Raw genomic sequence first — 15,396 nt, forward strand, 5'->3', positions numbered from 1 at the left:
AAACGATGAATCCACACTGAAAAGTGATTCCAGAAGTGGTAAAAGTGAACATAGCAACAGAAAACCGTGATGATCTTGCCACACCCAGAACCAAAAGCACTGAATGCTCAGTCACCCCCCCCCCCCCCGCAAAAGCACTGCACCCCATGTGTTTCAACTGGCTCGTCAAACGTATTACAAGTTTGTATTCTCCCGGAAAAGCGTTCAAATATGTTAATCAGCAATTCTGAGGTCAAACTTTGAGGTAGTAATTTTTCAAAAGATGGCATGAAAATGACTCATGTTTGCGAACATGTGTGAGAGACATAGCCGTATTTTGGAAAGTTCACTAATAATATAGGTTACCGGGAATAGAACTATGCAGCAGCAATAGAAAAAATATTTACAATGCACTATTTAATTCATTTTGTGGTGGGGTGCACTTCAGTCTTACTAGCAGATAAAGGCCGGACTTGCTATTTGATGCGCACACACACACAAAACACACACACACACACGTAAAACGCAAATTGAGAAAGACACCTCAACCAGGGTTCCTGCTTTCTTTTTATAAGCAGAGAGCACTTATTTGCAAACCTTTCAAATACAACACAGTGCATGCTCATCCTATTATCAATGTTTAATAGAACCTCGGACCTGCAAGCACAAAAACTCCCAAGGATTTTATTAGGTCATCTCTTTGCCCTCCCTTAACCCCGGCCGGGCTTTCACATGTGTGTCAAATTAAAAGTTGGGAGTGCCCAGAATGCCTCTCCTAACAGCAAAAAAAAAAGCTTTTACCACTCCAAACGCACACAAGCTCAGATCACCTTCCAAAGTCCCCTTAACCCACCAGGCGCAGGGCTGACACTACCCAGAGTCCAGACAGTTCCTGCCGCGTAATGAGGGTGCTACCTGGGTACTGCTGGTTCATTTTAATTAAAATAATGTCTACACACACATACACACGTACACCCCTTCGTTCCCACCCACAAGCACAAATAAAAAGATCTTGACTAAACAGAACCCCCCCCTTTTGTGCTTTTACTACATGGCAGATTGTTAAATCCATTCTGACCTTGCTAGTTCCATTGATTGTCATTGTTACTATTATTAATAATAATATTTTCTCTCCTTTGGCTGTATTTGTTGGGCGTTAGTTCTACTCCTTCATGATTCAAAGAGAGGAAGGAAGGAAGGAAGGAAGGAAGGAAGGAAGGAAGGAAGGAAGGAAGGAAGGAAGGAAGGAAGGAAGGAAGGAAGGAAGCAAGCAAGCAAGCAAGCAAGCATGCCTGTAATTTACGCCAATCAACTATCCATCATCTACTAAGTGCCTAATGGTATCATATCGACACACTACTGGAGAGCCCCAGGAAGTCCTGCTCCCAGTACACCTACCTTGGTTTGGAGATAATGAGGGTAATAGTAAGTGTACTGAGGGTACATTGGTTGCTGTTCCAAGCGTTTGCCCATGTAGCTGGAATCTTTATCTCCGATGCAGGGAAACTCGTTGACAAGACTGTAGTGCCTCGGGCCTTTCTTCCTCTTAAACCCCACTATTCCTGACAGTACTGGTGACTGGTGAGAGGCGCTTTTTTTTTTGTCCAGACTTCCTTGCCTTCTAAACCGCTCGCTAGTTCCAAACACAGCAAGAAGCACACAAAAAAGAAGAAGAAAAAGGTTTTGTGTTTTTTTTAAAAAAATGAAGAAGAAAAAATTGCAGAAGGAAGAATTTATAGCTAGGGAGATATAAATATATTGTTGCGCTCTTCTTTCCACCCCTCCTCCCTACACAGCAGGGTTTTCCTCCCTCCCACCCGCTTTGGCTTTAAGTAATGTCAATTGCCAAGTGTCTGGAAAAGGTGCGCGGGGGGTGCGGGTGTGCAGGAGGAGGAGGAGGGGGGGATTCCGGCTGGAGAAATCAGGAAGACCGGGTTAAAAACTCAGGATCTCTGCAGATCAGCGTCCTCGCAGATCGTTCTCCCTCCACCTTTTTCTTCCCTTCTTTTTTTTTCTCCCCAAAAAGGGGGCGGGGAAAGGTTTTTTTTTTTTGTTTGTTGGGGGTGGGGGGGAAGGGGGAAGGAAAAGAAAAAAAGAAAAAAGAAAAGAAAAAGCGCCTTGGCTTGCGAGAGCCTAGTTGCTGCTGCCTCCCTTGCGGAGCGGCATGGTGTTTAAGGTCTCGTCTTGCCTTTCATTCAAACCCCCCACCCCTCCTTCCTTCCTTCCTTCCAGCCGGTGGGTGGAACTCCACGGCCAGCCTCTCCCCCGAGAAGCAGGCGCAGTCTAGAAGGCTGCAGTATTTCCTCCAAGAAGGCTCGCTCCAGCCCCTGCTGCAAGCAAAGCCCCGCTTCCCTCTGCTGGCTATCGCAGAGAGCAGAGCTCTTTTACAGCAACGCTGCTGCTAAAACCGAGGGAAAGGAGGAGGAGGAGGAGGAAAGGAGGGGGGGGGGAACCGACGACTTAGAGATCGCATTTCTCAGCCTTCTCCCCCGTTTGCAGGCTCTTCTCAAAGTTGCCCGTGAAAACAGCAGCAGCAGCAGCACGGTAGCTGCCGTTTCAGAAGCAAAGTCAAGCCAGGGAAAGAAGAAAGAAAGGGAAAAAAAGCCTGCCTGTCTCTTTAAATAAAATAAAAATAAAATAGAAAAATTCCTTCCACTAGCACCTTAGAGACCAACTAAGTTTATCATTGGTATGAGCTTTCGTGTGCATGCACACTTCCTTCAGATGCCAACTTGCCGCTGCCGCTACCCTTTCTCCTCCAAGGCACTGGTGGAGCGCCTCAAGGCGGGTTTTGCTTGTATTTTGAAAGCTGGCGAGAGGGTCCCCCTAAAGAGGACCTTTGCAGCACCTCCAAGAAAAGGGGCTGCGGGATTTGTAATTATTATTAGTAGTATTATCAAACACCCCCCCCCAAAAAAAAAACAGCACACTAAAGCACAACACGCATCAGAAAAGTCCCTCCAAAAGAGGCGAAGGAATGGGAAGCAGGCATTCGGGGTTGAAAACGGCTCCTGGAGAGATGCTTTGTGTGTTTCTTGTGTGTTTCTTTTCGGAGGTTCAAAATTTTAAAAAGCAATCAGTACTACTTTGGGTGAACTTTTAGAGATCTATACTATATCCACTGCAGCCAGGCTTAGCCAAATAGTGAGCCATATACCTCAGATGTGGATTGCTGGGAGTAGCCTTTGGGTTACTGACTCAGGATGTTGCTGGCTTGTGAAATTTAAGAGTCTGATCCTACTTCTGCTTCATTGACTATGCAAAAGCCTTTGACTGTGTCGACCACAGCAAACTATGGCAAGTTCTTAAAGAAATGGGAGTGCCTGATCACCTCATCTGTCTCCTGAGAAATCTCTATGTGGGACAAGAAGCTACAGTTAGAACTGGATATGGAACAACTGATTGGTTCAAAATTGGGAAAGGAGTACGACAAGGTTGTATATTGTCTCCCTGCTTATTTAACTTATATGCAGAATTCATCATGCGAAAGGCTGGACTAGATGAATCCCAAGCCGGAATTAAGATTGCCGGAAGAAATATCAACAACCTCAGATATGCAGATGACACAACCTTGATGGCAGAAAGTGAGGAGGAATTAAAGAACCTTTTAATGAGGGTGAAAGAGGAGAGCGCAAAATATGGTCTGAAGCTCAACATAAAAAAAACCAAGATCATGGCCACTGGTCCCATCACCTCCTGGCAAATAGAAGGGGAAGAAATGGAGGCAGTGAGAGATTTTACTTTCTTGGGCTCCTTGATCACTGCAGATGGTGACAGCAGTGAAATTAAAAGACGCCTGCTTCTTGGGAGAAAAGCAATGACAAACCTAGACAGCATCTTAAAAAGCAGAGACATCACCTTGCCGACAAAGGTCCGTATAGTTAAAGCTATGGTTTTCCCAGTAGTGATGTATGGAAGTGAGAGCTGAACCATAAAGAAGGCTGATCGCCAAAGAATTGATGCTTTTGAATTATGGTGCTGGAGGAGACTCTTGAGAGTCCCATGGACTGCAAGAAGATCAAACCTATCCATTCTTAAGGAAATCAGCCCTGAGTGCTCCCTGGAAGGACAGATCGTGAAGCTGAGGCCCTTACAGGGTCCCGGCCGCGGGATCACATTCATCCAGTGCTTTACCAGCTGCACTGGCTCCCGGTGGAGTACAGGATCATGTTTAAGGTGCTGGTTTTGACCTTTAAAGCCCTATGCGACTTGGGACCCTCGTACCTACGGGACCGCCTCTCCTGGTATGCCCCGCGGAGGACCTTAAGGTCCACAAATAATAATATTCTGGAGATCCCGAGTCATAAGATGGCTAGCTTGGCCTCTACTAGAGCCAGGGCCTTTTCAGTACTGGCCCCAACCTGGTGGAACGCTCTTTCCCAGGAGTCCAGGGCCCTGCGGGATTTGTCATCTTTCCGCAGGGCCTGCAAGACAGAGCTGTTCCGCCTGGCCTTTGGGTTAGACTCAGCCTGACCCCTGTGTTTTTTCTCCATCATGGCTTGGATTTATGGCCTACTTGAAATGAGGCTGCACTTTAAATTTTAATACTGTATTTTAATCTGTATTTTAATTGTTTTTATGTTTTATTGTGGTTCTGTTGGTGTCAGCCGCCCTGAGCCCGGTTTTTGACTGGGGAGGGCGGGGTATAAATAAAAATTTATTATTATTATTAATAATAATAATAATAATAATAATACTTTGGCCACCTCATGAGAAGAGAAGAATCCTTGGAAAAGACCCTGATTTTGGGAAAGATTGAGGGCACTAGGAGAAGGGGACGACAGAGGACAAGATGGTTGGACAGTGTTTTCTCGAAGCTACGAACATGAGTTTGACCAAACTGCGGGAGGCAGTGCAAGACAGGAGTGCCTGGCGTGCTATGGTCCATGGGGTCACGAAGAGTCGGACACGACTAAACGACTAAACAACAACAACAAAGCCCCACTAAACTCAATCCCAGCAAGTGGATCCCAACCTTAGAAGGAATCTGCATCCAGGTGGTCTGTTTACTGAGCATTCATCCAGATTTCTTTGCACAAAGTTTGCAGGGAAGTTAGACAACTCCAGTTGTTTCTGGAGGATTTCATTCTGGTTTGTGTGCAGGGAAGATATATGATGTTGCACCAAGTAATTGTTACCCCACACTTTCCAGTGCATCTTCTTCTGACCTTCCTTATCGCAACATGTCCAGTTTTGCAGGATATTTTTTCTATCAAACCTGCTGGGTATGATTCACCCAGTGTCTTCATGGGAGACTCTGGCAGGAAAACATGCTCTGCCATATTGAATTCAGCAAGATTTACGTATGAGTAGGCATGTATCGAACAACACTGTGTTTGAGGTAGATCAAGTTCAGTGCTAGCTACTTCCAAGGAAGCATGGAAATGGCTGCACTCCTGTAAACCAATAAGGTAATTCTATATTATATTACACTGGATTGGATCCAGCTAGTCCCATTTAAATCCTGTTGACAAACTTAAGACACACTGATTTCATCACTAACTTATATCCTTAGAATGGAATTGAAGCATCTGACTTAGTCTGCATTGAGCCTGATATATGGTCAACCCTCCAACATACATTGGGAACCTGGGCAGAAATATGATGAAGCAATCCTAAACACAATTGCTAGATTGTAAATCCCACTGCAATCAGTTGGACTTATGCCTGAATAGCCATGAATGGAATGGGGCTGTTGGGTTCTTAATTTATTCCTCGCACATCTCTATTTATCAGAGCTAATTCTCAACCCTCCATCATTCCCTGCTATTGTGCAAGAGAGTATGAACTGCAGCTACACAGCTAAAAGGACATGATTGGGTACATACTTAATAAAAGAAAGCCCTACACTTTGGAGAACCCCGCTGTAGTGAAGGCAAAACTTGCTCTCCATTCCTGATAGTTTGTGCACAGTCTCACTGGCTGTGGGGTGTATATGAGAATTGTATCTCCATGCACAGTGATGCACTATACCCAATACGGGTGGCACTGTGGTCTAAACCACTGAGCCTCTTGGCCGTGCTGATCAGAAGATTGGCGGTTCGAATCTCCATGACGGGGTGAGCTCTGTCTCAGCTACTGCCAACCTAGCAGTTCGAAAGCAAGCCAGTGCAAGTAGATAAATAGGTACTGCTGCAGTGGGAAGGTAAACAGCATTTCTGTGTGCTCTGGTTTGCGTCACGATGTCCCGTTGCACCAGAAGCAGTTTAGTCATGCTGGCCACACGACCCAGAAAGCTGTCTGTGGACAACGCTGGCTCCCTCGGCCTGAAAGCGAGATGAGCACCGCAACCCCATAGTCGCCTTTGAATGGACTTAACCGTCCAGGAGTCCTTTACCTTTTACCTTTACCTATACCCAACCCTTCGGATGCTGTCAACAGCAAACACTTCCACTAATCCCACACAAACCAGTATGGTATTGAAACTGACTAGTGTAGATGCAGGAAGCTTCTTGTCTACTCAATTTCACCACTGAGCCTAGGGCTTGCTGATCAGAAGGTCGGCGGTTCGAATCCCTGTGACGGGGTGAGCTCCTGTTGCTTGGTCCCAGCTCCTGCCAACCTAGCAGTTCGAAAGCACGTCAAAATGCAAGTAGATAAATAGGAACCGCTACAGCGGGAAGGTAAACGGCGTTTCCATGTGCTGGTCTGGTTTGCCAGAAGCGGCTTTGTCATGCTGGCCACATGACCTGGAAGCTATACGCCGGCTCCCTCGGCCAATAATGCGAGATGAGCGCGCAACCCCAGAGTCGGTCACGACTGGACCTAATGGTCAGGGGTCCCTTTACCTTTACCTTATACCCAACCCTTCGGATGCTGTCAACAGCAAACACTTCCACTAATCCCACACAAACCAGTATGGTATTGAAACTGACTAGTGTAGAAGCTTCTTGTCTACTCAATTTCACTCTGGAAGGAATGTTTGAAAATATTAACCCATCCTTCAATATCATGCTTTATTATTATTATTATTATTATTATTATTATTATTATTATTCCCCAAATACTTATAAAACCGAGTCAGACATCACAGCATGAGAGGAAAGAGGAGACGCTATATTACTTATCATAAGCACTATCCAGTAGGTGCCACACTAAACAGTTAATAAAACAAATTATACATATTAGAGCTGGAAAAAAACTGCAAATGAGTTTTACCAGGAACAATGTACAACAACAAAATAAGAATGTGTGCAGTGGGCAACAATATTTTTTACCAATGCCACATCTCAAGTCAATGGAAATATCTATTGTCTGTACACAGACTCCTTTACACTGCCACTCTATTCATAGATCTATCTTCAGCTTTGCTGACCGAGATTTGTATATAAAAATAAAATAAAACAGCACTGCAGCAGTGGTTTCTTTTGTTTTTATTTAAAGCATGCGTAATACCCCAGTTGGACTGTTGTCAGCCGCTATATTATCAAGCAAATTGTTTAAGGGAAGGGGAAGGGGATTTTTTTTTATTTTTTAGGGGACACTTGTCAAGGCTGGATAGGGCTAAAATTAGACACGCCAGCTGTGTTTTGGTTTGTGGGCACATGCCTGCACGTGATATGGGCAAGCAAACATCATACTCTGCATCACATTGCCAGTCTGCTGTTACTGTAGTAAGCTAACCAAATGTAAAAAGGAAAAGTTTTGTTGAAGTATCATGTAATTTAATACACTAAAATATGATATGATATGATAATCTAAATTATCAATATACAATAAATAACATTGATTAAACTGATAATATAAAAATATGGCGCCTGTATTTCTAATGAATGCTCTGATGACTACTGGTGATCTGTGGATTTAAAATTGATGGCACTAGAACATAGGTAGGGAACTAAGGCCCAGGGGCTGGATCCGGCCCAATCGCCTTCTAAATCCGGCCCACGGACGATCTGGGAATCAGCGTGTTTTTACATGAGTAGAATGTGTCCTTTTATTTACAAATTCATCTCTGGGTTATTTGTGGGGCATAGGAGTTCATTCTTTTTTCTTTTTTTCAAAATCTAGTCTAGCCCCCCCACAAGGTCTGAGGGACAGTGGGCCAGCCCCCTGCTGAAAAAGTTTGCTGACCCATGCACTAGAATACACTGGTTAACAAATATCTAAATCCTCTATACAAAATATTTTTAAAAATCCTTCCAGCAGCACCTTAGAGACCAACTACGTTTGTCATTGGTATGAGCTTTTGTGAAGAATACTGAAGAAGTGTGCATGCACACAAAAGCTCATACCAATGACAAACTTAGTTGGTCTCTAAGGTGCTGCTGGAAGGGGGGTGGGATTATTTTGTTTCGACTACGTCAGACCAACATGGCTACCTACCTGATTTAACTAAATCCTCTATAGTAATAGTGAATGCTTCTCCCAAGTACCATACTTTATGTAACCGAAATGGCACCATCTACACACAATAGCTAAGTTTCCGTGGGCTAGCAAACTATCCGGGGGGGGGGGGGAATACCCTACACAGCAACGTTTTGTTACAGGTCCAACTTGTTTAGCTACAGTAATCTTTTCAGGTTTGACTGAGCTGTAGTATCACTTCGTCTCCCTCTTAAAATTACAGCCTGCCATGTTTGGTGAGTTTGTTGTCAGGTGATTGTTTTGCCATTATTTACTTTGAAAAGTAATCTTTAGGACACTGTTTAACTAGTTAAAGCCTCATTGGATGAACAGCGTTCCTCGCTGCAAAACGTTAAGGAATACTCTCTGTTTCCAAAACTTACAGCTGTGAGAAAATGCTGGAAAATGTGACACAAGTGTGCCATAAAGTTTTGGAAACTTAAGGCTAATAAAAAAGAAACCAAAATGTATTTATTCCAAGACTTGGGATCAAAGTATACTAAAGCAAGCAGAGGACTATTCAAGGCAGCAGGTTTCAAGTCATTTGTGTTATGGTGCCTTGGAGAAGATTCTTTGTACAGCAGATGGCTGGTTAGTAGTCCCAGGATGATCTCCTGATGCTTCATGAATGGAATCTAAGTGACAAGAGATGTGCTCTTGGTAGCTGGGAATCCATCTTTCATCTAACACAGGGGCAGGGAACCCGTAGACTTCCATATGTTTTTGGACTCCAATCAGCCCCTGCCAGCCTGGCCAATTGGTCACAGATAGTGGGAGTTGTAGCCCAACAACTTCTAGATCTAGCAGAAGGAGGCACTAAAAGGGTTTGGCAGCGAGAAATACAAAATACTTTGGGGTGCAAGGACTCTATCCGAGCTGCTAGTGCAGGATTGGCATCTACGCTTCTCTAATACAGAAATATTTATTTGGTTCCACTACACTTTGCATGTGTATTTGTAAATAAATATTGCAAAGACGTTGCAAGCTTCCAGGGCACTCTCATGCAAAGAACACATAATTCTGCCTGTTATTCCTGAAATCTCCTACCTTCCAGCAAGGCAGAATAAACTTTATTACGCTACTTAATATTAACTGTTCAAAGCCAACTACACCATTGGCAAAGGAACCTTTTATAGGCTTAAATCTCCATATTGTATTATGTGGCATTGTAGGTGGTTGTTGTTGTTGTTGTTTAGTCGTTTAGTCGTGTCCGACTCTTCGTGATCCCATGGACCAGAGCACGCCAGGCACTCCTATCTTCCACTGCTTCCCACAGTTTGGTCAGACTCATGTTGGTAGCTTTGAGAACACTGTCCAGCCATCTCGTCCTCTGTCATCCCCTTCTCCTAGTGCCCTCAATCTTTCTCAACATCAGGGTCTTTTCCAGGAAGTCTTCTCTTCTCATGAGGTGGCCAAAATATTGGAGCCTCAGCTTCAGGATTTGTCCTTCCAGTGAGCACTCAGGGCTGATTTCCTTCAGAATGGGTAGGTTTGATCTTCTTGCAGTCCATGGGACTCTCAAGAGTCTCCTCCAGCACCATAATTCAAAAGCATCAATTTTTCGGCAATCAGCCTTCTTTATGGTCCAGCTCTCACTTCCATACATCACTACTGGGAAAACCATAGCTTTAACTATACAGACCTTTGTCGGCAAGGCGATGTCTCTGCTTTTTCAGCTGCTGTCTAGGTTTGCCATCGCTTTTCTCCCAAGAAGCAGGCGTCTTTTAATTTCATGACTGTGTAGGTAGCATGCCTTATTTTAGTCCCACTACATTAGGCAAGGGCATATCCTGCACTAGAGAAAACCCTAGTGCAGGGTTGACCTTGCATCATAAATATCAATAATGCAACAAAGAAGAGTTTTGGGCAGGTATGGACCTTGAACTTAGCTGTATGGAATGTCATTGTTATATCTGCTTATAAGTTCTCTACAACAGGATAACTTTTTGGGAATTTCCGTTGCCCTAAAATGCCTGCTCCACTTCCATACAATATCCTTTACATGCGCTGCTTTGATTAGATTGCCATTCCCCCCTTTTGGCTGGAGTTTGACTATCATGTGTTATACTAAATTCCTAATCAATCAAATTACAAAGTAATGCTCCATTTGTAACCAGAACACAAGTTCAACAACTTTATGTTTTCTTTGGTTCTGAACCCAAAGAACCCACTTGTTTCCCATTACAACAATATCCTACAATCTTTCAGCGGTGGATAATGATGAATTGTGTCAGTATGGAGCAGCCTTTCCCAAGCTTTTAACCATACTCTGTGCTCAGTTACTATGACTTCAGAGGCTTCTGCTTTATAACCTGCATCTGAAAACAGTGATAATCTAGTTAAAGTCTGCTCTCATGATATTTTCATGACATGTGAAGGAACTTGCTGCTGCTTTCAGTTTTGCTATGTAGGCAGTAAAAAGTATGTGGCACAATTTGCCCCAAGCCATTGTCTCCATAGAGACGTTTAACCCCCAGGGGATAGCACCTGTACAATACTTTAGAAAAGGATCTTGTTTCCTACATAAATTCAGTCAGGTTAAGGGAAAATGAATACGTATGGAATATGGGCAATGTAATAGCTTAACTGTATGGAGCTGGCCCATGGGGATCCATTTCAGATGCTCTTTTTGCTGGCATTCACCCCAACTCCTTGTTAATTTCACAATATAGACTCTTCGACACTAAACCTCTACTTTATTTTGTCATGGCTGATGATCTGGTGGCAAATGAGTAGCTAAACCACAAAGCAAGCAAGGAGCCTGAGAGCTGATCAGATGGAGGAACTAGCCAGAGTCTGCAGTTTTATGGGACCAGATGAATCCCCGTTCACCTTTTGTATGTACGTATCACCTGATCTTTGTTGAGCTGTCAGCCACAGTAGCACTCTATCGCCATGCACAGCAGTGTTGCTGAAGTTCAGTAGAGATCAAGCCAGCAGCTGTGTCCTCTTGCCAGCTGCTGTGGTGATACAGAGAGGTCGGGTCCTACTGCCAGAGTTTCCAATTCAATAACCCCAATACTTTTACCACACTAGGTAAAGGTAAAGGGACCCCTGACCATTAGGTCCAGTCGTGACCGACTCTGGGGTTGCACGCTCATCTCGCATTATTGGCTGAGGGAGCCGAAGTATAGCTTCCAGGTCATGTGGCCAGCATGACAAAGCCGCTTCTGGCAAACCAGAGCAGCACATGGAAACGCCGTTTACCTTCCCGCTGTAGCGATTCCTATTCATCTACTTGCATTTTGACGTGCTTTCGAACTGCTAGGTTGGCAGGAGCTGGGACCAAGCAACGGGAGCTCACCCCGTCACAGGGATTCAAACCGCCGACCTTCTGATCAGCAAGCCCTAGGTTCAGTGGTTTAACCCACAGCGCCACCTGGGTCCCTTTTACCACACTAGTAGTGGAATAAAACTGTACCAAATGAGAGTGCCACTCCTTTCAGCAGAGCTTGGCTCCTTCTTCAACAAACAGTAAAAGCTACAGTGCAAGAAAATGAGTGATGGGTTAACCCACTGCCACAGCACACGTTGAGTCAAAATACTTCAAACTATTCCCCCCCCCCAAATGAGGAAAAAGCTTGGCTTACTTCTGAGACAAATCTGTAACCTCACGAGCCCAAAATAACATCCAGAACCTCCACCTTCTATAAACTACACATACCCATCTAGCTGGCAGATGCAGCAATGCTTCAGTCTCAAGGAGACAGAAGGTGGTTTCTCCAGTCTTTCTCTGCCAATTGAGTGTGTTGCACAGCAGCCTGACAGCAGGCCCAATATCTCGGTGGATCTTGGGAAAGACAGTTTCCCTTAAGCTCAATAGCCCTCGCAGAAACACATCAGCAAAAACATCAATGTAATAGCTGCAATCGCCATTGATAAACAAAGGGAAATTCTGATTACAGAACAGATTGCTGTATCTGGTTGGGCGTCTAGACTTGAAACCAATGAGAAATCATCAAGTAGTTGGAAATTCAAAGCCACAGGCTGGGTGTATTTCCTGGGAGATCAGGGTTCAAATACTCACTCAGCCATGAATCTCATTGGGTGACCTTGGACCAGTCACTGTCTCTTAGCCTCGCAGGGCTGTCTCACGGCTTAAAATAAGGAAGGGTGGGGAAACCATGTCTGTGATCTTAAGCTTCTTGCAGGAAAGGTGGAATACAAATTAAACAGCTAACACCAGCTTATCACTGAAGGCTACGCAGCTGCCTCTGATCACAATAAATAGACAAGCAAGCAAGCAAGCCACTGCAGAAGTTCAGAAAAAGTAAAAAACAAAGTTTATGTATGTCGACTCCAAAACTGGCCTCATGAGAAAATGTTACATTTTTAGTTAGGGGTGGGGGCAAGAAGGGGAGGACATGACAGAGATGTATAAAATTAATCATGGTATAGAGAAAGTAGAGCGGGAGGATTTTCTTTCCTCCTCTCATAATAACAGGGCCCAGGGTCACCTATTTGAACTGAATGCTAAGAGTCAGGATGGACAAGAAGCTATGCTTTTTCATATAGTGCATAGTTAAAAGTATGGAATTTGCTGTCAAAAGATGTGGTGATAGGGACCAACTTAGGCGACATTTGAAAAGCCATTGAGACAAATCCATGCAAAACAAGGCTTCTTAATGGCTCTGAATCATGCTAGTTGTATACTCCCTCCAGGATCAGAGGTGACACATGACTTTGAATAGCAGTTACTGGGGAGAAAAAGTGGGAGAGTGATGTTGTCGGGATGTCCTCCTTGTAGGCTTCCCATAGGCATCTCTGGTTGACCACTATGAGAAATAGGATCCTGGACTAGAATGGTCTGAACTGGAAGGGACCACGAGGGTCAGCTGGTCCCAATCCCATGCAATTGTAATTTTTGGTCATATTGTTATATCATAGCATTACACCTGAGTTATATAAAAATCAACTCAAGGTTCTAATCAGCAATCACAACTAATCTTAGTGACTGGGTTAAGGGAAAAGATTTCAAGGTGAAAAACCGTTTGCTTCTAGCCCAGGAGTTTACTGTATTGTCTATAGTACGTGGGAGTGAAATTTTTCATACAGTATGACCCAACAAACAAAAAGAAATATTTGATTCCCAAAGATGCTAGGCGTTCTTAATTTCTACTGAAGTCACTTCATGGAATGGGGCCCTTGGTGAGTTGACAAATGGAATAAAAATGTGAATGTGATTTGAAGAAAATGTGAGCGACTGAAGGAGGAAATAAATTTTGGGGTGGAATGCAGATAAACAGTTATGAAAGCAAATTCAGATAACGGGAGCTGCTCAAAGGATGATGCTGGTGCTAGAAAATGTAAAAAAAGAAAAAAAAACCCACATCCATCTGCAAAATATAGACATCAAAAAGATCATCTGTGACTCAGGAGCACACTGCTTAAATAGAAATCCCTTCATTTTCTGCCCTGTGCATCTGAATAACAGAATCAAATTGTGAGCTCAAATAGGAGTTTGCCTGCAGAGCGAGCGCTAAGTGTCAATGCTTCAGCAAAGAAAAGGCAAGCTGTTCAGTCCCAGTAAGCAACAGCTGGCTAACTTAAGAACTTTGTTTCCCTGCTTTGGATGGCTACGATCAGCTCAAGAATGAACCCACTTGTGAGCAGCATAGGAAGCAAAAGCCCGCAAGTGAGTAGAATTCCAATTCACCTGAAAGTAAAACCTGACTCTTAATACCACCTGCACAGGGAAACCTCATCTTGCAACTGCCAGCACCATTTAATCCAACATTTTACTGGTGCATGGCCAAGGGGCGAGTTGACTTCAAGGGAACAGAGCCAGTGAGGTAGAAATATGGGATACGGGCATGGAGAGGGTGCAAGTGAATATATATAAAAGCATTTATCACTTGTGTTCATTCATGCTCTTCTGCCAAGCTGCAAAGTACAAATCAAGTAGTTCAGTCAGTAGAGCATGGGAGTCTTAATCTCAGGCTCATCGGTTCAAGCCCCATGTTGGAGGAAAAAACCCATGTTGGGCATTGCAGAGGGTTGGACTAGATGATCCTCGTGGTGCCTTCCAACTCTACATTTCTATTATTTGATGAAAAGCAAAACAAAGAGGCGTAAGTATGCTAAAAGATAGCAGTCAACCCACCACTTTTTCAAAATGGGTGGGATAAAATCCACATTTCTCCAAGACCTGTCCTTCAATTTCTCGCTCCACCTAGAAGACCAGTATCTTTTAAAATGAAAAATTGGCAGCCTTAGTCTCAGATCAGATTAACTTAGTCTCAGATCACACATATTAACTAAAGATGTCTCAAGATGGCAGATTCTCGTGACACACTGGGGAGCACAGGAAGTAATAATAATTATTATTATTTTATTATTTTTTAACCCCACCCATCTGACTGGGTTGCCCCAGCCACTCTGTGTATCCAGAGTGTATCCAGGTAAAAGGGAATTATCTTTACTCATCCCACCCACCCACCCTTTCCACGATGAATTCTGCCCTTTCTGAACTCAATAGTGGAAGACTTCTGCATTATCTGTAGAGTTTATGATAGATCTGCTTTGGCTCAATGTGTGGATCAATGGGAAGCCAGTATGGGTAGAAGTAACCCACATTAATTCTAGTTCTTGTGTTCCTCTAAAAGCATTGCATTTGGGCAACTTTGTATGTTGTAAGGCTTCATGGTAATGTACATGGAAAAATTCTAGAGCAGATAACTCAAGCTGGCACAAAAAAAGGCAAACCTTTTTCCAGAACTTTACTAGGCATTTAGAAGGTATATATATTTGCTCAACAGGCAAATAAGTTAAGAGGATATGCATATGGCTGGAGTATAATGTTATGTTTGTCTCTTCTTTGATTATAGGAGATCAGAAAAATCAGACTAACAACAACAACAACAACAACAACAACAACAACAACAACAACAACAACAACAACAACAACAGATACACGCAAACAACTTTTGCTGACCAAGATTGTAGTCAGTTAGAGCAGGCATCCCCAAACTTCGGCCCTCCAGATGTTTTGGACTACAATTCCCATCATCCCTGACCACTGGTCCTGTTAGCTAGGAATCATGGGAGTTGTAGGCCAAAAAATCTGGAGGG

At 43.7% G+C, this 15,396-nt stretch overlaps 1 protein-coding gene across 3 annotated transcripts in view; it reads right to left on the reverse strand.

The window, feature by feature from the left end:
• The window catches only part of RBMS3 (RNA binding motif single stranded interacting protein 3), a 746,746-nt gene that overhangs the window by 466,673 nt on the left and 264,677 nt on the right, over nt 1-15,396 (reverse strand). The window contains exon 1 of one of the 3 annotated variants that reach the window (XM_060280656.1): nt 1,378-2,343. The exons of the other annotated variants lie outside the window; for them this stretch is intronic. Within the exon in view, the coding sequence (XP_060136639.1) occupies nt 1,378-1,452 (75 nt within the window). The 5' untranslated portion in view covers nt 1,453-2,343. Of the gene's footprint in view, nt 1-1,377; nt 2,344-15,396 lie in introns of those variants that run through there. 3 annotated transcript variants of the gene reach the window in all.

Source organism: Zootoca vivipara, chromosome 12 (genome assembly GCF_963506605.1).
Source record: "Zootoca vivipara chromosome 12, rZooViv1.1, whole genome shotgun sequence".
Lineage (NCBI taxonomy): Eukaryota > Metazoa > Chordata > Lepidosauria > Squamata > Lacertidae > Zootoca > Zootoca vivipara.